This window comes from Adiantum capillus-veneris, chromosome 20, assembly GCF_014529385.1.
Source record: "Adiantum capillus-veneris isolate H3 chromosome 20, ASM1452938v2, whole genome shotgun sequence".
Lineage (NCBI taxonomy): Eukaryota > Viridiplantae > Streptophyta > Polypodiopsida > Polypodiales > Pteridaceae > Adiantum > Adiantum capillus-veneris.
In genome coordinates this window covers 5,275,001-5,300,456 of record NC_140950.1, presented here as the reverse complement: position 1 = coordinate 5,300,456, position 25,456 = coordinate 5,275,001, and the positions used below count along the sequence as shown (strand labels likewise).

Sequence of the window (25,456 nt, the reverse complement as noted above, 5' to 3'; positions counted from 1 at the left end):
CCAATAAACCTTCCAACAATGTATGATGAAGATTTTTAGTGAATTCTTGCATAAATTTTGTAAAAAAAAATTGTGGATGACTTCACAATCTTCTCATCTAAAGACATGCATTTCCTATTCTTGGATGGTATTGAAAAAATGGAGAGAAAAGAGGATTTATTTGAATCCCTTTAAGTTAGTATTCGAGGTGCCTAGAAATGGCATTGAGATGGCTGAAGACAAGAACCAAAGTGTCCAACAAGCTAGATAACCAATGAATGTATCTAAACTAAGTTTGTTTTAGGGTAAATTAATTTCAATCGAAGGTTTACTCATATATTTGCAATGAAGGCCATTCCATTATATGAATTAATTGAGAAAGGAGTTAAGTTTATTTGGACTCCAAAATGTGAAGCTAATTTCTAGTCTTAAAAGGAAGCCACGTTAGCTTGAAATCAATTCTCTGCTAGCCAAACTAGGAGGTTATTTTCCATGTTCATGTAGATGCCTGTAGAACAGCAATGGGAGTTATTTTGGCACAATTTGATGGGAAATTTGATTATTCAGTATACTTTGCCAATTGCAGTGTATTATTTGTTGAGGAAGCTATTTCATTTCTATGTTGATCATCGAGGTTTACTTTATCTAAATAATAAAGTTGTCATCCAAGGAAGGTTAATCAGATGGATGATTTTTCTTTTGGAAATTGATTTCAAGGTCTTTCATAAGCCTAGAAAGACCCATTGTGGTGCAAATTTCATATTCAAAAGCACAAAAGGTATCTCATTGACATTCTTGAGAGATGAACCAATAGATGCTGAATTATTTTAGATGATGACAACTGAGGAACCGGATCCAAAGTGGCGTGATGTGTATGATTTCCTATAGTATGGTGGATTACCAGAAGACTGGTCTTAGTCCAAAAAGAAGTCTCTCATTATCATAAGTTTGAAATTTACTATCATAGCTAGATCCCTATACAGACTGAGCATTGATGGAGTATTGTCAAGAAGATGTGTACCTATGCAAGAAAGGATGCAAGTAATCACCAAGGTTATACACTAGCAATTCTGGAGGACATTTTTTTCTGACATCACTTGTAAGAAGATTTTGCAAGCGAGATTATGGTGGAAAATTATGATATTAGATGTTAGAGATTTTTGCAAAACATGTGATATTTTCCAGAGAATGGATAGACCTAATGCAATGGATATGACACCTTTAACCACCATTCAGTCCTTGGAAATATTCATGAAGTGGAGTTTGACATCACTTATAAGAAGATTTTGCAAGCAGGATTATTGTGGCAAAGGATGTTATCAGATGTTAGAACTTTCTCCAAAACATGCAATATTTGCCAGAGAATGGGTAGACCTAATGCAATGGATATGACACCTCTAACCACCATTCAACCCATGGAAATATTTATGAGGTGGGGTTAGATTTTGTGGGACCTTTCAAGAAAGAAATTCTTATCAAATGGCGAGCAAATATTTTTTAGCAAGGAAAAAATCGAGCGGACGGAGAGTCGGAGAGAGAGAGAGAGAGAGAGAGAGAGAGAGAGAGAGAGAGAGAGAGAGAGAGAGAGAGAGAGAGAGAGAGAGAGAGAGAGAGAGAGATGCAGTCTTCACCATTTTTTTGGGCAGCCAATGGAAAAAAGAAGAGCATTGGAAATCTCTCAATTTTTTGTGAATAATTTAGGGGTTTTGCCGGTTTTTACACTAAAATCCTCCAAATTAGCCAGTTTCCATCAAGGTGACCCTCCAAACTAGCCGAGAAAATATAATGTTTGTTCTTTAGAAATACACTAAAGGCCGGTTTTCTATGAACACTAGAGAGATGAATACCCCCATTTGGACAATTCGATAAGAGTAGGTTATTTTGCAAGAGAGAAAAAGAGCATACATTGAGGAGAGGAACAATAAGTGACAATATGTAAAGGGCAGTATTGATATCAAAGTAGTGGCTAGCACAATCTAATTATGCTATGTATGGACACTAAAAATGTCTAAGAATAAAGTGTTTGAATTTCTTTGGCCCATGACGACATCGCATTTGGGGTATAGGTTTTACTGCTAGTTTGAAATAGTAAACCAAGAGAACATCACATACTAGAATCTAGAAAATGAAAAAAAATTGAGATATAGTACATGAAAAGATCAGTGTTAGAAACAAACGGGGCCTAGTGTATTTTAACCAATTGAAATTGAAAAATCCTGGTCAGATTTTGAGCTTGCTTTTAAGAAAACAGGGAATTTTACACAAGTTTGTGTAATTACTAACAAAATCTTTAATGTGTGACCTAAAAAGTGGGAGAATTTCAAGTTTGCCCTTATTTTCACTGGTTTAAAAAAGATGTAAGTTGGCTCCCCCTCCCACAACAAAACTACTTGTAGCCATCCACGACGGCGTGGATGGCTATAGGGAATTTTTATGCAAGGAGCGAAGTTGATTGAGATACAATATATAAACAAAATATTTAACCCGGCTTATCCTCCCACATTACAATTAAATCGCCTGTAGCCATCCGCGGCGAGGCGGATGGCTACAAGCAATTTTCAATATGGGGAGTCTAACGTGCACACAAGATGGCCTGTTGGTCCTCCCAAAACTTGATGCCATTTTGGGCTAGTAGCTCAAGGGTAAAGCATCCCAGAGCCAAGAGCGCCCAATACTACCCATCTATTTCTAGCTCTCGGGTTCATATATGGCAAAGGTCGCTGGATCCGTGAACAATCTTGGTTCATGGCAAAGGTCACCAGCTACATGAATAGTCTGGCAGTGTCCTAGCCGTAGTCTTTGAAGAACTCTCTCGTCAGGTATGATGGTGGGCAGCCATGTCCATGTCCTTTTTTCTAGAAAATGGGCCTGATTATAGAAGACAATCAATGCCATACTAGACATGTTGCATGAGGATCCTAGAATATCCCCCGTTATACAGTATAATGGATGATGGGAATTATTACGTAGGGAATGTTGTCAGAGTTGAAGGCCTTGTTTGGATGCCATCATTATAATTTTGCATACCTGCTCCCACCTTGTGTGATGGCTCTTTCATAGGCTTTAATGGTTGTTTTTTGTATGATGTAGATGACAGGGATGTTGTATTGTTGATTGCCATATATGGCACGCATATTGCTAGTGCATCTATGCCCTTCATGATAGGTATCTTTTTTGCACCATTCTCAATCTTAATTGCCATCACAATCGGCTGTGTGTGTGTGTAAAATTTTATCGACTAGACTCAAATTTTTTCTTGAAAAAATGCAACCATACTTCCATTACCTCCACTAATCTGCTCCTCCAACATACCTCCTCTTCTACTATTGGTGATATGGTTTGGTTAGGAGAGCACTCTATGTTGCTTTGTGGTGCAATTTGAGATGTAGGAAAGGTAGAGAAAGAAGGTGTGGGGATGTTGAGAAGGATTCGTAAGGTTTGTTCTTGCTGTAGTGTACTGTTTTTGTTAATAAGGTGTTGCAATGTATTGTCTTTTGTTGATAAGGTGTTAGAATTAAGGTATTAGATCTATAATGTTAAATCTGTAAGGCGCAGTAAGTAGATATGTTAGTTAATTAGCTGTTGTAGTATTGTGTTAGTGTGTAACAGTAGCTCTGTTAATTGCAAGTAGATAGGTTAGGTGTGTGTGTACGCGCGGTGCGGCCGCGGCGACCTTATCCCAAAAAAATAAAAAAAATAAAAAAATATTTAAAAGGAAGGACCGAGATCGAGAATATTCCCCAAGCCCAAGCCCAATCCCAGGCTCAGGCCTCAGTCACCCTTTGTACTCACTTATTTTAGCCTCACGCCTAAGTAAAAATCGACCCTTTTGAGGACCATCGAAGCTTCAGGTAACCGAACGCTGTGCTGTAAAGCACACCACGACCGCTGATCGATACGTTCGTTTCAAGCTATCACATACTCTAATCCAAAAACTTTCAAGCTATCACATGCTCTAATCCAAAAACCGATCATTAAAAAACATTAAAAAACAAGTTGAAACGGGGTGCAAAACGCCCAAAAAATCAAGTGTTTAACTTTCGAGTGTATTCATCGACGCTTGTAGGGTGCCAAAGGCACATGCATCTGCACTCTGGTTGCGTGCTATAGGCGGAGCAACTAGCGAGCACTTTGACTTATGCGGATTCTCAATACCCACCTATCTTAGGTTCCAGGCCCTCGACGGGGACCCAAGGTAGTACAACCCAAGACCCAAACATAGCGGCTAGTGACTCTTCATCTGACTACGATATTATGGAAGGGCATCCTACACCAACAAACCCCGAACAAGTAAACACAAACATACCTGTCTGGGCCCCACAGGCTGGATCTAGTGTGTTTAGTCGCTTTATAGAAACCTTTAAAAGAGCTACTCGCTTTGGACCTGCGGCTAGTGAAGTTCATGAAGGTGAGGGAGAGGTAGATTTGCCTTTATCTCAGGGGGCTCCTATACTCCCCAAGAGTGTCCACGTCGATATCATGCACCCTACTTTCATGGAAAACCCTGCAAAGCAATCACTCCGCGAAGTTCTACTACCCGATGGTAGGAGTCTTGCAGAGGTGCAAGAAGTTGAGCGCTATATGCAAGCGGCTAGGGAGAGGGAAATGGAGAGTTTCCTAGAACAACGCCGAGCCATGAAGGGAAAGACCCCTGGGACAACAGGCATAGCAATTGAGCAATCGAGTGCTCTTGAGTTAGTAGGCAATGTGGGTCAAATTGTGGGGAACAACAATTCTTCCACCTCAAGGGAAACCTCTAGTAGGCCGGGCCTAGAAGGGTTATTTCTCAACAAAAATTGGGAATATGAACTACAAATTGAGACCTTGATTGACATGTACACAAGTTACACATACCATATAGGTTTGTTAGAAATTGTACAATCTACTTCTAGCGCCACAAGTCTAGAGGAGCGGCAACAGATGGTCTGCAATGTCATCCTTAGCATCATCCAATTGGAGAGGCACCGAGGGATTAACATTCCTTAACGGGCCTCATGATATTCTTGGATACGGGCAAGGCTAGACAACCGACACTATCATAGATGGAAACTCCTTCAGTGAGTCCAATGGACCCTTCATATATTGTGTCACCTGGAGTTTTGGTACAGTCTGAACTGACAAGTAGTAGTTTTACTTTTCCAAATGTAGCTCATCTGTCTCTCGGAGATACTACAGCTACGATACCTACTCCGGTGATGAGTACAAAAAGTACACCTTGGACCTCGTTTGTTAGCATTGCACCGCTACCTAGTAGCACAGTGCCCCCAACAATACCTACAGGTGTGCATCAAGCCTATGTACATGTCGCACCTCATGCCCACGTAGCTCCCACACCCCAATTATGCCAAGGGCTCACACTCCACAATGGCATTATCCAAGCTCTTATTTCAATGGGGCCATACCATTTAGCAATAACATGTCATACTTGGCACCGACTATGCCTAGGGCCACACCTATGAACTTTGGACCACCACGTGGTACACCACCATACGAGGTATGGGACCCAAGGTCCGCGCATATACCAAGGCCTAGGCCAACTCCCATCCCACATGTAGTTCCAGGAGCGCCTGCACCTACGACCACTATACCTGCTTATTTAGGAGATTTGGCAGCATTTGCTCAAACCATCAGTCAATCTATTGCTAAGAATATGAGTAACATGCCTGATAGAGAGCCTAGAAGTAAGGCAGTATAAATAGCCAAGCTCACACAAAAAGTTAGTGGATACCTGGATGTGAGAAAGCATATCGAAGTGTTTGAACAAATATGCAATTCTCTAGGAGAACACAATGACATGCATAAGAGTAATGCTTTAAGCTTAACCTTAAGTGGGAAGGATGGGGATTGGTATAGAACCCTAAGGGGGGAAGAAAAAACGATTTATCCTACTCTTAGGAGACTGTTATTAAAAGAATACATACAAGAGGGAGTGCTTTGGGGTGTAGCCTCTCAGCTCCAGAAAGCCCAACAAGAGGAAGGAGAGTCGGTGAGAGACTTTATTAGTCGCTTGAAGCATTTGAATTCTCGTTGTAATCCAAATGAGTGCTTCAATAATAATCGATTGATTGATAGATTCATTAGGGGATTACGACATGAGGATATCTACAAAGGCCTAGTCATTGTAGATTCATTAGGGGATTACGACATGAGGGAATCTACAATGGCTTAGTCATTATAAGTATCACCACTTGGGAAGCAGCCACCACCAATGCGATCCAATTGGAGAATAATTTAATGATTCAAGGAGAAAGAGTGTCTATTGAGCCTAAATCTACTAGCTCGCAAGCATCGGGGCATCAGCCAATGACCCTGAAGCCTATTGCTAAGGAGCCAAAGATATCTGAGATGACTTTAGTAGATCTCACCAAGGCCATTCAAGAGAGTCTTAGAGACAATCCTGCTCTGCAAAACAATCATATGTATCTAAGAAGGGAGCAACAATGGTGCTCAGTATGCTATGGTCCACATAGTACCAGTGAATGCCTTAATTTTAAAGTAAAATTCAATGGGAATTGCAAAGCCAGCATCCCGATTTTACCAAAAAGAAAAAACCTTATGTATAGGATGTGTGTGTAGCTATTTTACCATAATTAATATGACGTAATTGAACTTTTTACACTCAAAAGACAGCTGGCTTTAGAAGAAATGAAAAGATAAGTACAAAAGTAACTCGGTCTTAGAATTAATTTTGTACAATGTTTGTAAGAATGAAGCCTCATTCCAGTATACAAAGTGACAGAAGAACTTCCCAAGTAGTAAGTGAATGTGTAATCCAATGTAGGACAACTAACCAAAGCCAAAGAAAACCTTCCAAGACAAGATAGAGTCCTTACCTGCATCCATCCAAACAAGACAATAGATATGTTAGCCTTGGATGTGTTTTACAGGTATCAATGGACTATACCAGTTGCTATCCATGTCAATCTTAAAAACCTTTATTCAACCTTGTACAAGCTTAGTCCATAGTAAATGTTTTAATTAAAAAAGGAACCCTAAATTTTCCATTTATAGAAGAATTTTACATCATTTTGATTAGAAGGCATTACCCGTTCTAATCCAAGTGTCAGAATCCCCCCATATTTAGTCACAATTCATCTTTTAGTGAAAGCACTAATTAGTACAGTAGGTTTTAAATAAAAAATCATCTTTAGTAGTCACAATCCAGCCATAGGCTAGTCTAATGTTTGTTTTAAGGTTGGGCAAAGTTTTTAGGCCCATCATGCTACCACAACTTACCATATTTTGTAAGTAAACCTACCTTAATCATCCTTTTGGCCAACCCAAGTAGCAGGAAGCCCTTGCAGAATCTTTTAAAAAAATTATGTTACACAAAATGCAATCTCATATGAGAATATAAATAGGAGATCGTTTGTAGAAATTTCCTCATGCTGGTTTTAGCCATTTAACTAAACGCCAAGAGAAGTGGTGTTACCATCAAACACACATAAGTGGCAGGTTTAGGCCCTATTTACACCATAATTTACAAGATCATAGAGCCTATGCACCAATTGAAAAGGCAGTGTAACAACCAGACTTTAGGGAACCATAACATAAGTAATCATGGCGACAACCAATACCATGGTGATGTAAATGGTAAACCATCTTTTTTCAAAACAATCCATCCTACGCATTAGTCAGTAGTTTTAACAGCAAAAAACCAAGTAAACGGGCCAAGTAACCGCTAGTGAGCCAATAGACAGAACGTAAAGTATAGCCCTTAATATGAAGCCATGTTCCAAAACAGTGACAGTATGCTTTTCGGCCATAAAAAATACTCATTACTGGTGTGCGGAGGGTGAAGCAACACCCCCCTTTTTCAAGCTCTCCATAAAATGTCATGAGTTTTACCCCGTCATAAAGTAATAGTCATGCAACAAGGCACCAAACAGCCTGCCATCCTGCAACCGAGATTAGTAGGCAAGAAAAACAATATATCTCCCAGTAAGTACCAGTTTCCAGGGTAGAAAAACAACAACCCTAGCCAACCCAGTGATCAGACCACCGACCCATTAGGTGGATTTTTTAAAAAAAATCAGTTATTAGCATTGACAGTAGTTTGTGAACCATCAATAATCACTCAATGCAAAGCACCCCCATGTTTGGGATAAAACATTGCAGGAAGAAACAACCCATAGCTTCCTTCTAAATTTGTAAAAAAATCATCATCCTCTTAGAGTAACAAACCCTCGCAGTATAAACATATAGCTATACAACAGGTAAAACAAATCATAAAATAACAGCGGTCGACTTGTGTTACTTGAGTTGAGAGCTCCATGCTTCGATGCAGTGGAGATTCAGATACGCATTCACTAACTTTATGCAAACAAACAGAGTACAACCAACGCTAATTGAGGGGCAGAGATGCACCCTCACCTTTTAAATAGAGAAGGGAGGGAGGTCGCCATAACTGCATATCGTGCAGTTACCCAAGCGCTAGGAGATCTCCAGCAGAGAAGGTGAGGCCGCCTGCGAGGTGCAATGAAGAGGCCAGCAAGAGTATTCACAGTCGGGTTTCACCCGAGGTTTATTCACTCAAGTACTGAGAAGGGTTATAACCTTTGGTAGTGCCCATAGGCGGTGGGTTTCACTAAAGTCCCGGAGCCAAGTAAGCTCGGGAATACCCCCAAGTTAGGTGGTACAGTAGAAGTGTGTGTGTGTGCCATTTAACCAAAAAATACCAACACCTTACCAAGCTTTTAGTACTTATGAAGGACCAAGTCTCATAGTGGAGACTCAAACACTTTGAAGCTTTTAGTAGTTATGAAGGGCCAAGTCCCATAGTGGAGACTCAAACACTTTGAAGCTTTTTTTTTAAAAGAAGGAACAAATAAGTTAGGAATTTATTAACATTGTGTGTGTGTGTGTGTGTGTGTGTGTGTGTGTGTGTGTGTGTGTGTGTGTGTGTGTGTGTGTGTGTGTGTGTGTGTGGTGTGTGTGTGTGTGTGTGTGTTGAGTGTCTACCTGCGCAAGCTGCGAGGTGGTGTTGTGTGTGTGTGTGTGTGTGTGTGTGTGTGTGTGTGTGTGTGTGTGTGTGTGTGTGTGTGTGTGTGTGTGTGTGTGTGTGTGTGTGTGTGTGTGTGTGTGTGTGTGTGTGTGTGGCCTACCAAATCGTAAGAGACGCATAGAGGTGGTGAGAAGAACACAAACCAGAAGGACTACCAATTATGGACAACCATCAACAAGTCTTGCAGTGAGGTACTCAAAAGGGTTTGCCCATAGCCACGTTTGCAAGCAAAGCAAGGGCCAGCATAGAGGGCTTCCTAGCATTCATGAACAATTCTAGTAAATTGTGTACCACAGGCCATCGACCAAGTATAGAAAAACAATTTACATACAATTAAATACCTGCATATGTGGTGCTTGAAAGCTACAAGGGGAGCAGATCTCATACTGCTAGTGTGACCAAGCCATGCAGCTAATCCACAATCCGAGAGGGGCCTCCCTTACAGTGTAAGTGGGTGTGAGTGTGCGTCGTGTGCGTGTGTGTGTCAGATGTTTGAGAGAGCAATGAGAGTACTTAGCAGTAGCGTGAGCATAGAGCCAGGGCAATCAGAAAAAGGGGGTGGCTTAGAGGGGTTGCGATTAAGAAGATACTTCAAAGGGTTGCATCTACAAAGGAAGTTTCGTCCTTTAGAGAAAGCAAGAGCAAGAAAAGAGTTGAATCAATAGACAAAGTCCCAAGGTGAACTACGCAGTGCGCGAGCCAAAGACTGTAGGAGCCAAGACTTAAAGATCAGAAATAGCCTATAAGGGTTTTGTATGAATGGCTTTACTTTATTCAAGTATGGGCCTACTCATTATGCTAAGCTTAATGAAAGTGATCCAATAATAACTTGACAGCCAGTGCTAGTTAGGTAATCATATCATGAGCATATACTCCCATCTACTACTCCTATGTACATTCATGTGCCCACATAGGACAAAGTTACACCAGTTTAGAGTGAATATTGAATGCTACATATGATGTGCAATATCGGCCAAGAGGAGCCCGCAATTGTAATTGGTATATCTATCAGTATGGATTGTGTGAAGTAAAAGGCACCAAAGTGTTGATTCCAAAATTATGTCCTAGTCCATCCTACTATTATTAGCGTACATTCATGCAACCCATGGTTCATTGAACTCCCAGCACACAAAAGGTGTCAACCTCTCATGAGTCATCAGCCATAAGCAAAACAAACAATTGTGTGTGTGTGTGTGTGTGTGTGTGTGTGTGTGTGTGTGTGTGTGTGTGTGTGTGTGTGGCCCTCCCCCATCCCAGAGGAGAGATCCACTTGGTGGAGGATAGGCCACCAAGTGGACCTATCCCCCACCAATTGCACTACATGCTTCTTGTAAAGATTCAATGTTTATACATCCCTCATATGTGCTGTGTTGAAAGGGGTTTGATATGAATTGTTGTCCAAAACACGGATCCTCCTAGGAGGATAATATGGTAACATGAAATATACATACCTGGACTGCTATGTTTCTTGCCGGTATATCAGCCTAATGTGTTCATCATATGTCATTATATTGTAATATATTATGATCCTGCAAAACAAAGATCAATTGCACGACCACCCCCATCCATATGGTTAGAATATCTGATGATTATCATTCTAGTCAAACAGCCACAAGACAAAGATCGATTGCACGCCAACCCCCATCCGTATGGTTAGAATATCCCATATCCTTACAAAATTCTTTTTATTAAAGTTCGAATAATTCGGAGTATCTAATTAGGAATAATTATACCACAGATCAAGCAATCCAATTCTTAGGGTACCAATACCCATATCCTGACAAAAACCATTTGATTGAAGTCGGGATAAATTGGAGTAGCAACATTATTATTTAATATATTATTTAATTCCAATTGTTAAGTATGGTACTAGTCAGACAAAAGACTAGTAGGGAAACAGAGTGTGTGTGTTTAAGTATGAAAATCTCCTCACAATTGAACCATGGCAATTGTACTAAATAATATATCAAATAACAATATCTCATAAAACTCAATTAACATTCCATATACATCAATACGCATTCTGTATCTAATGGATAATATAGTCATTCAGATTATTTGATCTTTGATCATTACAAATTGATATCTTAATGTTGTATCTCTGTGTGTCCATCCTTTGGGATGAGCCTCCACTACATCTACACGGAGAAGGATCCAGCTGTTACCTGCATCCATACAAAACATTCATTTAGAAATGGCTATGTTTGTGCGTTTTGCAGGTGTCAACACTAGATCCAATTGTCATCCATGTTGCACCTATAGACCTAGTTTATAGCTTACCCTTAGGATTGACTATTAAGTTACTATTCTAAGTAAGATAACCTCTACATGTAGAGTCATGTGTATCCCAATATTCACTGAGTTCCCTCAAAAAAACTAATAGTGTCTATTACCATGCATGATGCAAATACCTATGTATTTCTGGGTTAAAGATCAATGTAGACCACCTGGCAAAAATCGAACAACATCTCCTTTGTAATTTGAGTAGTATTTCAAAAAACTCAATTTATGCCATCTCCCAGCGAGATCCTCCACAGGAGGTTTACGGCTTCAGTAACTAAAATATATCTCATGTATCAAAACTAGCGGTATATCACATGTTTCTATCTCAAAAATTTGGTAGCATCCTCAAAACAGATTAGAGACTAATATACTTTGCAAGCAATTCCTTTTTGACATTCCATCATATCATATATGTTCAATCATGAATGAGAATCAATAGTCCTCTCGAACCCACCAGTACCAATAATTTCAGCTTATGTAATGTCAATCACCATGCAAGAATATGAATGAAACGTATGTATCGTAGAATCAATTACTATCTCTTACCTTGGATAGTAACTTATCCTTTAAGATGTAAAGATAAGAGCATTCTCAAGTCTTTCTTTGATAAATAGATCATCTTCTAAGTTACTGATGAAGTAGAAATATGTCAAAAATAATAATATGACAAATGAATTTTAAAAGGTATCAGCATGTCAGGTATATCAAAATGAGAAGTCTCCTAAAATATATTTTGCCGATAATCATCTACTCATATGATAGCTAGGCATATGTCCTAGTATCTAAATATATAAAGTTTATTTTTTACTTAGATTAGCAAAATTTTGATAGCACCTCCCATGTATTTTGAATAAAGTTTCAAAAAAAAACTCCAAAAGTTTATGCCATCTCACTCAAAGACCCTCACAGGAGGATTAAGGTCAAACTATATATCATCTGACTCAACGTCTACATTCCATGTTCAAAATCACCTTACCAAAATGCTTTAAAAATCTTAAAGCTCAAAATTTATGTTCCCTTGCTCCAAATTAAACCCATGAGTTCTTATCAAAATATGGCATCTCTCACAAGACCCTCAGTGGGAGGTTTAAGGCTTCCCAACCAGATGATACCCTATACGCAACTGCAAATGTTATGAATTAAGATCATGTTCTTCATTACCAGTATTAATTCCAATATTCAGCCATGCATATATAGTTTAACCAAATAAACAACAATTGAACATATAGTTTTGAACTTAGAAGGACCAACACAAGCTGTTCTAAGTAGGTACAAGAGCATCTACCTGATAGATTTTTTGTTTTGAAAATCAAATTTTGTTATAGTAGATATCTTCAAAACCAAGTTTTAATGAAATCAAGTGCACTCTGTGCTTCCATTTGCTTCCAAATACGTTCCTGCTTTGTTACTGAGCCGAGGAGACTTCTACTTGCATAATCATTTCATATATGGCTTTGTCTAAGTCAAGAGGTGTATGTTTACGTCAAGAAATATGAGCAATCCCCATAGGTTGTATTCTCTTTACTGATAATCAACAATGTGTAAGTGTGTTCTAAAAGCACTCTACAATCTTTTTGTGTGTGTGTGTGTGTGTGTGTGTGTGTGTGTGTCTGTGTGTGTGTGTGTGTGTGAGTGGATCAACTTGCACAAGTTCACAACGAGGCCTAGCAATTGTGTGTGTGTGTGTGTGTGTGTGTGTGTGTGTGTGTGTGTGTGTGTGTGTGTAGCAGTTTTAATTATATATACCTAAATATATACACAAACGAACACTACAGTTCACAGACCAATAATTCTAGGAAAATACAATGGATTTGTATAATAATTTATTTGCAGTTGAAATAGATTTTGTACAAGGCAGTGAAGATAACAAAGTAAAACATGGGAAGCAGTCATCCCAGATTCTGGAGTGATGTGGCTTCAAGGTAAGCGAACAGCCACCAGCCATCTACAACATAGAACTGAATGCTTTTATCAAAGAAGGTAGCCTCACCTACATCCATAGCCACAAGAAAACAATTCGTTAGCACGTGACTGTACATGGGTAATGTTGGGCATCCCAGTTGTTATCCATGTCACAATGAAAAAACACACAGTTCTTCTATATGTAATTTGTTTGTTTTTTTAAACTTTAAAACAAAGTCATAATAAGAATCCCCTTTGGCAAATCAATCCAGAAGAGTGATCTTCCCCTTAGAGCTAATATATGCTGAGTTAGTTCTAAAAAACCTACCCATAGTTTCAAAAAAGCAAAACTATATATGGTTTTTCTTTTTTTAACTGACATTCAACTTATCCATTTCGTATGTTGGGAAGTGTATAACATTAGGTGCAAATCTGAGTAAGCATTAGTTAACCAATTCTATACTCGCCATTAGATTTAAACAGAAAAAACCTTCTTGCGGAGATAAAGTAGCATCCGGTTTATGTTTGTAAAAAGTTCGGGCTTGAAATTTATCCCACTTACACCTCCTAAAAAGGACCTCTGTAGTATATTAGCGAATGCAAAACAAATACATTTTAGATCAGCATAGTAATGAATAAGATTAGTAGAACAACCAAAGGAACAATTTCTGGTTTTAACAAATTATATTAATATCTGATTTAAAAATCCTTTAAGCCCTATTATCATATGAATCTCTTCCAATGTCAAAGTCGACATATTATTCCCAAAAGACACTACAATACATAGTCGCAAAATTTACTCATATCAGTCGATTACCACCAACAAATAACCAACCATAGCAGGTTTGTTCATTTTATAATGAAAAAACCAGAAAACAGACAGCTAAATAATTGTTTTTTTGGTTGCAATCTCACCTTGCCATTCTCCGAAGTCATGCTAGCCAGGGAAGGTCTTTTAAAAGGCTACAACTAGCCCAGCCAGCACAGATAGAACAATCAGAGACCAGCACCCACTCTTTTTCGGAGTGCCCCCCAACCAATGCTTTAATCACCAAGTATGGTCCAATCTCTGTCATACCAATTGGGAAGGTCTACAAGCATGGGATAGGAAATCAGCCAAAACCAGGTGACAGAGACCATCATAAGCTAGTAAAAAAGGACCATCACATATTAGAGAGTACGAAATATATCGTCGGTAAGTCATTATTACACATTATGTTGGAGACATAATTTCTATAATATTCCACACACCATCATGCAAGTATGGAGTCACTCCCCTATGCACTGATAAAGTAAGTGAAGGTAAGTTTTAAAACCATGTTTAGGATTTTTTTAGGGATGGTGACCCAACTCATTTACAGGAAAGATGCATCAGAATTAACATGTTACACACTTTGAGAGGTGATCCATCTGGCCATAAATATCAACAGGCAAAATAGCATTCTATTTTTTTCTTTCAATTGACATCCCATTCAGATGCTCATAAAAATTTCATCTAATTTTTCCTTATCTGGCTGTTACACATCGACCAAATGGTGAAATAGTTTCAAGATTTTGGCATCTCTCAACATCATAAAAAAGTCCCTTAATTTCTTCAAGTAAACTAGTTGGGATCACATCCCCAGAATATAGAGTTTTTAAAATTTTTGTCCAATTAAAAAATTATCAAATTTAAGCATATTATTTTTAGCCAAATCTTCCAGCATATCCTGTTTTAAAGCTTCAAGATAGCTGAAACAATACTTACCCAGTAGACTAGGAGATGAAGCAAACCAGTAGGCCAGGTCATAATATCAGGCTTCACAATATCCAAGCTCGTACACGCCAGAAAGAACAGAACCATGCCAACTCTTTTGTATGAGTAGTTCATTAAGTAGGATCTGAGCCAATCTCAGATCCTTGTAGGTCTTACTAAGATTGGCTCAGATCTAACTCTTTTGTACGAGTAGTTCATTAAGTAGGATCTGAGCCAATCTCAATAAGACCTACAAGGAAGGTATAATTCCCGCGAACAGTAACCTAGCCAAAGACATACACCGAGACATACCTTGGCTTAGTAAAAATGTCCTTTACGCATAAAATTGAGTAGAAAATTTACCTTTAATATTTTAGTCAAAGTCTACATAGTAAGCTGAAGAAATCATTTTAAATTTTTTATATATCATCATGCAGGTATCCACCCATACTCCCAAGTACAGATCTAAGAGAGTAGGTGTACAGGTCAAATTCGAATAGCCATTTTAGGACTTTATACAGTTGGTGACCCAACTCTTTAAGACAAAATGTCCTGTAAGTAACAAACCCGGCAAAAAACATGTCTGCAAAAGCTTTCAAGTTTTTAAGCATCTTATCAGAAACGCTACTTTATACGGATACGAAAAGCTTCAACAACCTCATCAAATTTTTATCCAACATGGTTGTACTGTAATCATCAACCAGACACACCACACTTTACTCTCAAGTTCTGGCAGCAATTAGCCCCAGTCAACAGTACCCCAATTTCATCAAGTATACGAGTCGAATCCACTTCTCATGCTATAGATTTAATTGAAAAAATAGTGGCAAGTTAACCAATGTTTAAAAATACTGCCAATCATCTATTTGAAGCACCATCTTCAATTTAGCAAAAGGCAGTCCAGATCACAATTTCTTTTTTTTTTAATTTAAGAAAACAGCAGATCTAGATAATCTGTAGACTTGATGAAGATGATTCCATCACAGCTTTCTCATTTTTTTCGGCAAGATGAAGTCACCACAACAAAGCAAAATTGAACGCACAACAGAAATCACACAACACAATGCTAAGTGAGCATAGGTACTCACCTTATGAGGTATTTATAGGTGATGATGTTGTCATTCCTTAGCAGAAGGGCCACGAAATCTGCACATTACCCGTGCCATCGAGGCCGGCCTTCAAGACCCCCTTTCCCGGGATTATACTCAATAAGAGATCCGGAAGCTAGAAGCCAGCAAAGAGATCAAAATGCTCCAATACTAGCATGCTAAAGCTCTCCTACTTAGCAGCAGAGAGAAAGCGTGCGACAGGCACTAACAGAGAGAGCAATGCAGAGGAGTACACATACGCAACCTAATAGAAGTATTAGGGTGAATAAAAGATCTTTTTTTGCTTATGTAAAAAGAAGATATTAAAAAATATCAAAGAAATAAAAAAACACATATTATGAGCCACATGTGCTTAATTAAAAGTGGCAGTAGACAGCCAAGTTATTTTGCCCTCTTTTGAAAGATCGATACTCGGTCCACATACGAACAATTGCTCCCAACACTGGGTGGATACAAACAGTCAGTAAACCATAAAACTGATATCTCACATGAGCCTATGGTCAAAAAACAATCCATTAGGACAAATTTTGAGAGTAGACATATGCCAATCCCTACTAGGTGAGGTAAACAAAGTAAATTAGTTTCGGCTTTTTTACCACATAACCATTGGGTTCAGTTATCAATATAGGTCTATAAAAGACGGGCATATTTTTATCAAACCAGTGCACAGTAATTGTCTTGAGTAGCTATCGGAGAGTTTACAGCAAACATCTAACTTTGTCATCAGGTGTGTCCTACATATTTATTTGCAATGACTCATAATGGAGATCGGGTTTTAGTTATACCTATTGCACATCTTCAGCAGTTAAGTGAGTCTACTAAGCAAACCACATTACTCCATTACGAACGTCATTTATTTCCGCAATTAGGAACATCTGTTACTCAGACGAAGTGGTGAACATATCAGGACAGAGTGACGCGGGTGACTCTTTGGGGTCGAGAGCATTTTAGGAATAGTATTCGTCTGGCGATGGTAACTGAAGCAATGGGAATAGGGCCACAATACTATTATGTAGAACATTCAATGAAGCGAGGTTTTCAGAATGATTATATCTGCCAGCGCAGTTTCTTCCACCACAAAAGATTTTTTTGTATCGCAGCTATGGACAGCCACTCATTAGAGAATATTTTAACAGCACGCCACGCACCATGGAGTATGGTGTAATCTTAGCTACCCATATCTTACCTTTGGTTGAGCGTCCAAACACCTGTTATTACTGTGACAGCTGTTTGTGCGATCATGTAATGGATGGTTTACTAGAGATGTAAAGGTGAAGACCGGGAGGGGTTTTTTAAAAATAAAAAACGAGGTTTTTTCAGTTTAATTAAAGTGGTGAAGCATGAGTAATGACTCATGCAATTTAGTGTGTGTGTGTGTGTGTGTGTGCCCACCCATACCCAGGCACCATATTCTATGAGGTAGTAGACCCATAGAATATGGGCCTACTACCTCAAGAAATAAGTTTGAAACATTTAATATTCTTATTCCGGTTCAAAAAGGTTAATCAAATTCTGTAGGTCAAACTTAAGGCCGGACCAGTTATGCTTTTTTAATGAATTACAGATACAAGCAACAAGGTCTTTTTTAGAAAACCCATTATTAATAAATTTGTTAATAAGGGTAGTGATTTATTCAAAAAATATAAAGTTGTCCGATGAGGCATACATAATAAGAAAAAGCATACCTAGACAGGTGTGTAGTGAGTTTTTGAAAGGTCTATTGCTTTTCCTTTTTGTAAATTTAGAGGATATGAGCTTGAGATTTTCTCTTTTCCAAAAGAAACGAGTATATAAATTACCCACAAATGGGGGGGTAAGAGTAAACTCAATATTTAGGAAGTGAGTCTTGGAAATGACCCATTTGTCCTACCATATAACTCTATCTGAGAACGTCGGTTCAATGTTAAGACAAGTTGTATAAATATATTTAAGTGCATCCTTGAACACTCGATTGTTAAGGCTACATAAGTCATCCAGAAACCTAAACGAATGACGAAAGTGTGTAACTGACAACGTATTATAGCTGGGTTACTAATCATTTTTAAGATCCATTGGTATTCGAAGTGACAAAGATGAAGATTACACATAATCGGAGAGCACGAAAATCCCATCGGGATTCCAAAAATTTGTTTGTAGCAGGTAGCACCTACTTGGATACAGCAATTATTAAGGAGCCAAGAGATATATTTATACAAATCATCCTCTTTAAAGATGAAAGGTGTGGATTTATTCGATTTTTTTACCCAACCTTTATGCATTTTTGTTGAGATACATGTAAATCCGAATTTTTCTCTGTGAGAAAAGGCTAACTTTATAAGAGTAGATAGAGTATTAAAAAGACCATCAGGTCCTCTTAGAGGAATATTCTCATAACATTGTGTTATGTCTACAATAAAGATAGAGAAAATGTTTTCTGGGAGGTTAATAGAAACCTCAGCAGCATTTTTTATGATCCAAAGAGGGCAACAATCTATATTTTTGAATCGTTTGACATCATTACGTTTGATGGCGCAAATAGCTTCAATTTCTTCCAGAATAAAATTTAGCAGTAGGTGATATCATTCGTAATCATGGAAAAAAGACTATTGGATGCGTCGAAAATCCATCTAAATTTATGCTTATGATTTTTATAACTTGGGAAGAGTACATGAATTTTTAGAGAGTTGAGACAATAACCTAGTCCGGAAAGTTCATTATTTAAAAGTGTCGTTGTATCCAGGTATCAATTTTTAAAAATTCCAAACCGTTGAGCCTAGAATATGCGGACTCAAATGCTAACCTTTTACAAATAAAGGAAGCAGTATTCGAGGCTTTATCAAGGCCAATAATGAACCATTTCTCCTTAACATCAGAAATGGAAGTCTTAATTTTAGGAGTAAGCCAGGTAGTATCTGTTAAGTATGGAGCCTGATTTACCCTTGTAATTTTCTATAGTAAAAGCGTACATTTGTAAGGCCCCCATTATGAGGAGAAGCCATCGTGCGTGAAGGAAAATCACTCACCGGAAACCAAAATTTTCCCGGACAAGAATCAGAGGCAACTTTAGAGGCCTCAGGGACGGAGGCCCCCGAGACTTTTTTTTTCCGCCGGAATATTCCTTTTTGCCGGAATATTATGGCCGGACGGCGGCCAAAAAGTGGTCGGAAAACAACCGGTCGGTTGGCCGATGGCCGGTAGTCAATGGCCGTTGGTCGAAAGTCAATGGCCGGTGGACGGTGGCCGAATTCAAAAGCGGACTTGTCTTCTCAAGGGCGGCCACACATGGGCGGATTGGAGAGTCCGATTTGGACTTATTCGCACAAGAGCGGCTACACATGGCTGTCTCTCATAAGAGAGGGCAGCCCTTTTGGCCTATAAAAGGAGGCCATTTCTACACACATTTCATAGTGTGAAGTTGATGCAACAAGGTGAGTGTGAGGTGGTGACCTAATCACCCACACCAATACCTGCATCGCCACTCAAACAATAGAGAAAAACAAAAACAACAGCCAAAAAATAAGCAACACACATCACCCACACAACCATGCAGGACACACACCCTCAAGCAGATCAAGCACAGCAAACAACACATACTTAACAAACATTTTGAACCCTTATGATGTTAAGTAGGCTAATTATGGTGGTAAATAAGAAATTTCAAGCCTTGAGGAAGTTTACACATACCTTGCACCTATCATAAAGTAGCCAGCCAGGCTCAATACCAAGCTCCTTTTCCATTATCTTCACTATTTCCTTCACCTACAGAGGTGTGGATAAGAAATTTCTCTTCTTCCTCATAAAAAATAGCTTTAAAACCAGTTTGAAATTTAATTCTCTCTCTCTCTCTCTCTCTCTCTCTCTCTCTCTCTCTCTCTCTCTCTCTCTCTCTCTCTCTCTCTCTCTCTGCTCACGCAGGCAGGCAGAGGGCTCGCGCCACAGAGAGCTCACGCCACACTCAGCAGGACAACGAGCAGGCCCTCTCTCTCTCTAGCGCGAGGCTGAGCACGTGCAGGCAGAAGGCTCGCGCAGGTGCAGAAACGCGCAGGCAGGCAGAGGGCTCGCGCCATAGAGGACTCACGCCACACTCAGCAGGACAGTGAGCAGGCCCTCTCTCTCTCTAGCGCGAGGCTGAGCAGTAACGTGCAGGTTTGGCTCTCTCTCTCTCTCTAGCGCAAAATTGAAGGTTTGTGGCGGACAGCGAGCAGGTTTCTCTCTCTCTCTCTCTCTCTCTCTCTCTCTCTCTCTCTCTCTCTCTCTCTCTCTCTAGCGCGAGGCTGAGCAGTAACGTGCAGGTTTGGCTCTCTCTCTCTCTCTAGCGCAAAATTGAAGGTTTGTGGCGGACAGCGAGCAGGTTCTCTCTCTCTCTCTCTCTCTCTCTCTCTCTCTCTCTCTCTCTCTCTCTCTCTCTCTCCTGGACTGTCTAACGAGAGCCCAAGACGAGGACCGCTTGTGGTCGAGCTGAGGACGAGGACATTGGCACACATTGGCACGATTGTATGCATCCATTCTTGAGCAACAGTTGAGTAATTGGGCAGAGGGTGAGGGTGTACGAGCAAAGGGTCATTTCGGTTTTAAGAGGGGTTTCTCCACTCTTGATCATATTCTGACACTCAGGGCCATCATTGAGCATCCCTCACGTCCAGGAAGACAGAGAGCTACATAGAGGAGCTTGAGAGGCAATCATCTATGTCAACCCCACATCAAGGAACTTGGGTATTCCTGACAAGTATAGTGAAGGGTTTATCAAGGTCAATTCCATACTTTCCCCTACACACCATCCCCATCAACCTATGGACATTGTCTCCGACTAATTGCATGACCAGAAACACGTAGGTAAATTTCTCTCAAATGAATACAGAGAAGCCAAAACCAGGTGACTTCTTGTGTCAGAGGCTTCGTCCTCCCAAGGTACGATTTTTTGGGTTACCAGTTTTCTTTGTTCGTAAGAAACCAAACTCATTCCAGTTTTGTGTGGATTTTGGGGCACTCAAGACAAGGATGGTTAAATTTCGGAAGCCGAAACCTCACATGGTTGTTCCTTTGGAGCGTCTACAGGAGGCACACTGAGTTTCCAAAGTGGACCTGTAGAGTTGTCGCCACAAGGGTGGACTTTCAAGGAGCAATCTAAAAGAAGAACCACCAGAGATCATTGTTCCAGACTTCCAATCAAAGTCATCAAGTCCAAGCATTTTCCAATGCTTCAATTTTAGTTTGGCAATAAGAGGAAGCAAAGCAACATTTCCTCAAATTCAAGGATCGAGGAACGCATGAAGCGGCTTGGGTGGCCGAGGAGTTTTTCACCGACTACCCAAATTTGCTAGCCTCATACAAGGAGACCATGCAAATCGGTACCCGTACCTCACCTTAAGCAGGAGGGGATGTCACATGCACATGGCTCTGTGTGCCACATGGACATGTTTCATCGACTTCCAGAGCCATTTTCCTATATAGGAGTGTCTAGAATCCTAGGAGGATTAGTACCGGCAATTTTGTGAGCTTGTTCGCAGGACATGCATGTCCGGACAAGTCCATTAGATTAGGTTTTCCAATTTTGGAACCCTCTTGTATGAATGGTTTGTACACGCGTTTTGACGTATATTATTACAGTACGGTGGGCATCTGGCATTATGTGCATGTTGCCATGTAGTTCTAGGTTAGAGGAATCCAACGAGTCATTCCCCATGACAATCGAATTCCCGAGTGGACAGATGTGTGACAATTTCACCCAAATTGATACCCCCTAACCTAACTTATTAATAAATCAATTTTTTGATTTATTTGTTTGGTGTGGTGGATGGATTGCCCTACCTAAGCCTAAATTAATTCGTAAGTGCAATTTCAGTCGTATCAAGGGAGCAGTAGATCATCAATTGGAGCAAGTTGTGGTAGCAAATCACCCTAGCGCAAGAAGGTTGTAAAACCAGCCAGCGTTTGCAAGCTTCAGCCCTAGCGTTTTCAGCCAGCACAGCAGGAGAAGCCAACGTTTTGCAAGGCAAGGCCAAATCGGCCCTAGCGCTGCCTACTATTGCAGATTTCAACCAATGTTTTAGAGTTTTCAGCCCCTGCACTACCTACACCCAGCAAATCAGCCTAGCGTTTTCAATTTTCAGCCTTTCCGTCGCCGGGTGGTGCGGATCTGCTAACGCTAGCCTTTGCAAATGCGGTCCGGTCCTTCAGCAGCCCATTGAGCCTCCCCTCGGCCATTCCCTTGCTTGCATCGAGTCACGTGCGCACTGCACTTGAGCCACATGGACAAGCTTCTGTTGTAGTCTAGCGTCACTCATAGTCTAGCTTAGGATCTAGCATGGCACTTTGTGAGCCTCTAGCAGGACACGCATGCCCAGACAAGTCATTGTCATAGATGCATACCCTCTCTTGCACAGTACAACATTTCAGCATATAGGCATTTTACCGCGTGTGAGCCGTCTCTTAAGCCAATTATTAATGAGTGACTTTTAGGCAATTTAAGAAAGTGGGTTGTAAAGAAAGACTGCTCGACCCAGCATAAAAGTGATATATAAGGAGCCCTTGGGAGGCAGGAAGAAGCCAAGACCTCAGCACCAAGTACCAAGTACCCACAGGACTCGGCATTTGTGGCCCCTTCCTCCATCGTTTCCAACCCTAAGCACCAGCGTTTTTGAGCCTTATTCAACCAGCATTTTCAGCCCTTCATCTCCAGCGTTTTTCATCTTCAGCATCATGAGAAAATATCTAGAAATTGTCTCCCCACTTTGTACCCGTTGAAGATCTCACCAAAATTCGGGTCTATAGCATATCACTCCCACATTTCATCAAAATCTTGAAAACGCATTGCTCCAACATCACATATATGTGGCTTGCAAGAAAGATTCTCATTCAAATTATCTTTCTACAAATTTGGTTTCCAACTCGTGTTCTCTATCAAATTCTCTGTCAAAATCCATGGCATACGCCGTATGCTACAAAAAGTCTGATATCCAGATACAGATGCACCCCACACAAGTACTTCTGTGTATATTGATATTCACATATACAACCACAAGAAGGTCAAGTCTGCAACTAAGCAGCCATACGGTGATATGGCAGCATCCTTATAAAGGCACATGGCCCCAAAAGCAAACTCTATGAAAAACTGACGCCCAAGAGCTATAGCGTCCTATGATAGTCAACGCTTTCAATAACCGACTTTAAACACACCCGCAGCCCAACTACCATGTCATCAACCACAATTTACGGTGTAAATTAAGGGACCTTTTGCGACAAAAAATCCAACAGGACTTTTGGCACATTTCTCTCTCTCTCTCTCTCTCTCTCTCTCTCTCTCTCTCTCTCTCTCTCGGACTCGCACATGCAAGGGCTTGATGGTGAAAACTATAGCAGGTTTTTGGGCACTGTTTTGGTTTCCTCTATCTGAATTGGTCAGTTTCTAGAGTTGTAGCACTCAACAAATGCAATCTCCATGTCCACAACCACGCACCAAACTAACACCTTTATGATCAAGCAAGCAGGGTGCCCTTTCAAAACACCTTTATGATCAAGCAAGCAGGGTGCCCTTTCAAAAGACTCAAAAGGATATCAGATTAAGTACCTTGAGTTGATGCTGCAATGGATCCGAATCCAAAACAAGGATGACACGCCCGTCATCCCCGCCATCTTTTGCAACAATTCTTTCTTTTTGCCAGCCCTGTATACGATGTGGGGCAGGACACGTAAGTAGCAAAAACACCAGTAGAACTAGTGGGCTCTAAACCCCCTCAGAAGAGGGGCCACGAAGATAAGCACTATATGGTGCATTGTGGTTCCTTTGAAAGAGCACTGGAGCTCTTACCTTGAAAGATCTTCCACGGAGATAGCATTTGTGAAAGCAGGCATGCAATCTCTCATCCTCACTGTGGCCACGCGCATAAAGAAGGCCACAGATCTTGCAGGTGGAGCAAGTAAAGTCCGTTTGGCCAAAGTCAAGGAAAACTTGCCTGCACTTGGGAACTCCTGTTTGGGTGGGGGCTGAAGGAGGAGGGAGCGGAGGTGAAGCTTGCTCATTCTCATTGTCGTCCCAGTCGCTTTCGGGAGCTCTGCGAGTGAAAGCAGAGAATGAGGTACAAGCGATTGAAAGGCGAAGGGGCCACTCGCAGTCTCACCTTCTCTTTCGCCGACCATAAGTCACGACAGCTCCCTCGCTCGCCATCACTTCTTCTCCCGCCATGATTTTTTCCTTTGAATGTCAGATTTCTAGTTTGATTCTGCTAGTCACTGCCCCATGGAGTGCATTGGAGCCAGGTCACGCGTAAAGCATGATTACTTACTTAGCTATCCTTCTCCCTTCAAAAATTTGGCCCCTCCTTCTCCCACATGGCGCACCTCTTTTTCGTCGGCTTTTTTTTTATCGACCGACCTGTTTATAAATTAGCGATGACCTTTCAACTCTGGTCTCTTGGAAAGCATTGTTTGGAGGATTTGCTTAACATGACAGTGGCAAGGAAGCTCTGGGATATTTTAACCAAATACGAAGGGAAGGCCTATGCTTGCGCCGCAAAAGCCTATGGCCTTATGCAAGATCTTCACATGGTCACAACGGGTTGTTAGAGAAATATGTTGTGCTTGGCTATGCTTTAATCGATATGTACGTCGAAAGTGGTGCCCTAACAAAAACTCAAAAAGTTCTTGATGATTTTCAATGCAAAATGTCTTCCCTTGGAGGGAGTTGTTTGCAAGATATGCCCAACATGGTTGTTGCAAGGAAGCTTTGGGCTATTTATAACCAGATGCTAAGTGAATTTCATGCCAAATGAAGTCTCTTGGGTGTGCTGTTATAGGAGGATATGTCCAACAAGGGGCAGTTGAGGAAGCTCTGATTTGTTTTGTTGGATGCAATGCAAGGGCAACTCACCAACTGCAATCACTTTTCTTAGTGTGCTCAGTGCATGTAGTCACTCAGGTCTCTTGGATTTGTGGGCCATGTCTCTGTTAGAGCCTTTGATGGCAATCATCTTTCGAGTGTGGGTCACGGTTGTACGATTTTGCAAGACCTAATATATGCTACTTTAGCAGCAAAGCTGCCAACCGGAGGTATGTTTTGAGGCTTGCTAGCACAATGAAATATACAGTATGAACATTCTCATGCAACTAATGTATTGCTCACGCAACAACTAAAAAAATTTGTAGCCTTGTGCCCCAAGCATGCCCATCAATGTGGGCAATATTATTGCCCTTTACAAAGAGTATCTAGTCTAAGGAACCATTGTCCATAAACTGGCAGGCTGTAGAAGTCGTAGCCTAGATGATGTCATTAATGTCTGCTGCAAGAGTGGTGATCACTTCATAGAAGTGCTTCTCTTGTTGTGAGATGCCCTTGATGTAATCAACCTCTAGGAGTGAAGCACTTTGTGCATGCCAACCCTAACCCTAGCCTTGTGGAGTGTTCTCCTGACATCAAACAAATTCACCAACAAATGTGCGCGTTCGCAAAATCATGCATGATGTATTAAA

At 40.4% G+C, this 25,456-nt stretch overlaps 1 protein-coding gene across 2 annotated transcripts; it reads right to left on the bottom strand.

Moving 5' to 3' along the window:
* Nucleotides 1–13,064: 13,064 nt before the first annotated feature.
* On the bottom strand, nt 13,065–24,247 carry LOC147432030 (protein CHROMOSOME TRANSMISSION FIDELITY 7-like). Of its 2 annotated transcripts, XM_086491475.1 has the most exons (6): nt 24,109–24,247; nt 23,799–24,042; nt 23,559–23,654; nt 19,676–19,750; nt 14,084–14,259; nt 13,065–13,256 (listed from the first exon to the last, which is right to left on the bottom strand). In XM_086491475.1, the coding sequence occupies exons 1-5, from the start codon at nt 24,171–24,173 to the stop codon at nt 14,101–14,103; spliced, it is 639 nt and encodes a 212-aa protein (XP_086347601.1). In that variant the 5' UTR covers nt 24,174–24,247; the 3' UTR covers nt 13,065–13,256; nt 14,084–14,100. The 2 variants fall into 2 exon arrangements, with proteins under 2 accessions (XP_086347601.1, XP_086347602.1); XM_086491476.1 differs by lacking the exon at nt 14,084–14,259.
* Nucleotides 24,248–25,456: the final 1,209 nt, after the last annotated feature.

What these genes read in the sequence shown, in the direction of transcription:
- LOC147432030 (XM_086491475.1), bottom strand. Translation starts at nt 24,173, where the DNA reads ATGGCGGGAGAAGAAGTGATGGCGAGCGAGGGAGCTGTCGTGACTTAT. An exon ending in TATGGTCGGCGAAAGAGAAG is followed by an intron (nt 24,043 to 24,108) that starts GTGAGACTGCGA and finishes TTTCACTCGCAG; the next exon opens with AGCTCCCGAAAGCGACTGGG. An exon ending in TCCGTGGAAGATCTTTCAAG is followed by an intron (nt 23,655 to 23,798) that starts GTAAGAGCTCCA and finishes CATCGTATACAG; the next exon opens with GGCTGGCAAAAAGAAAGAAT.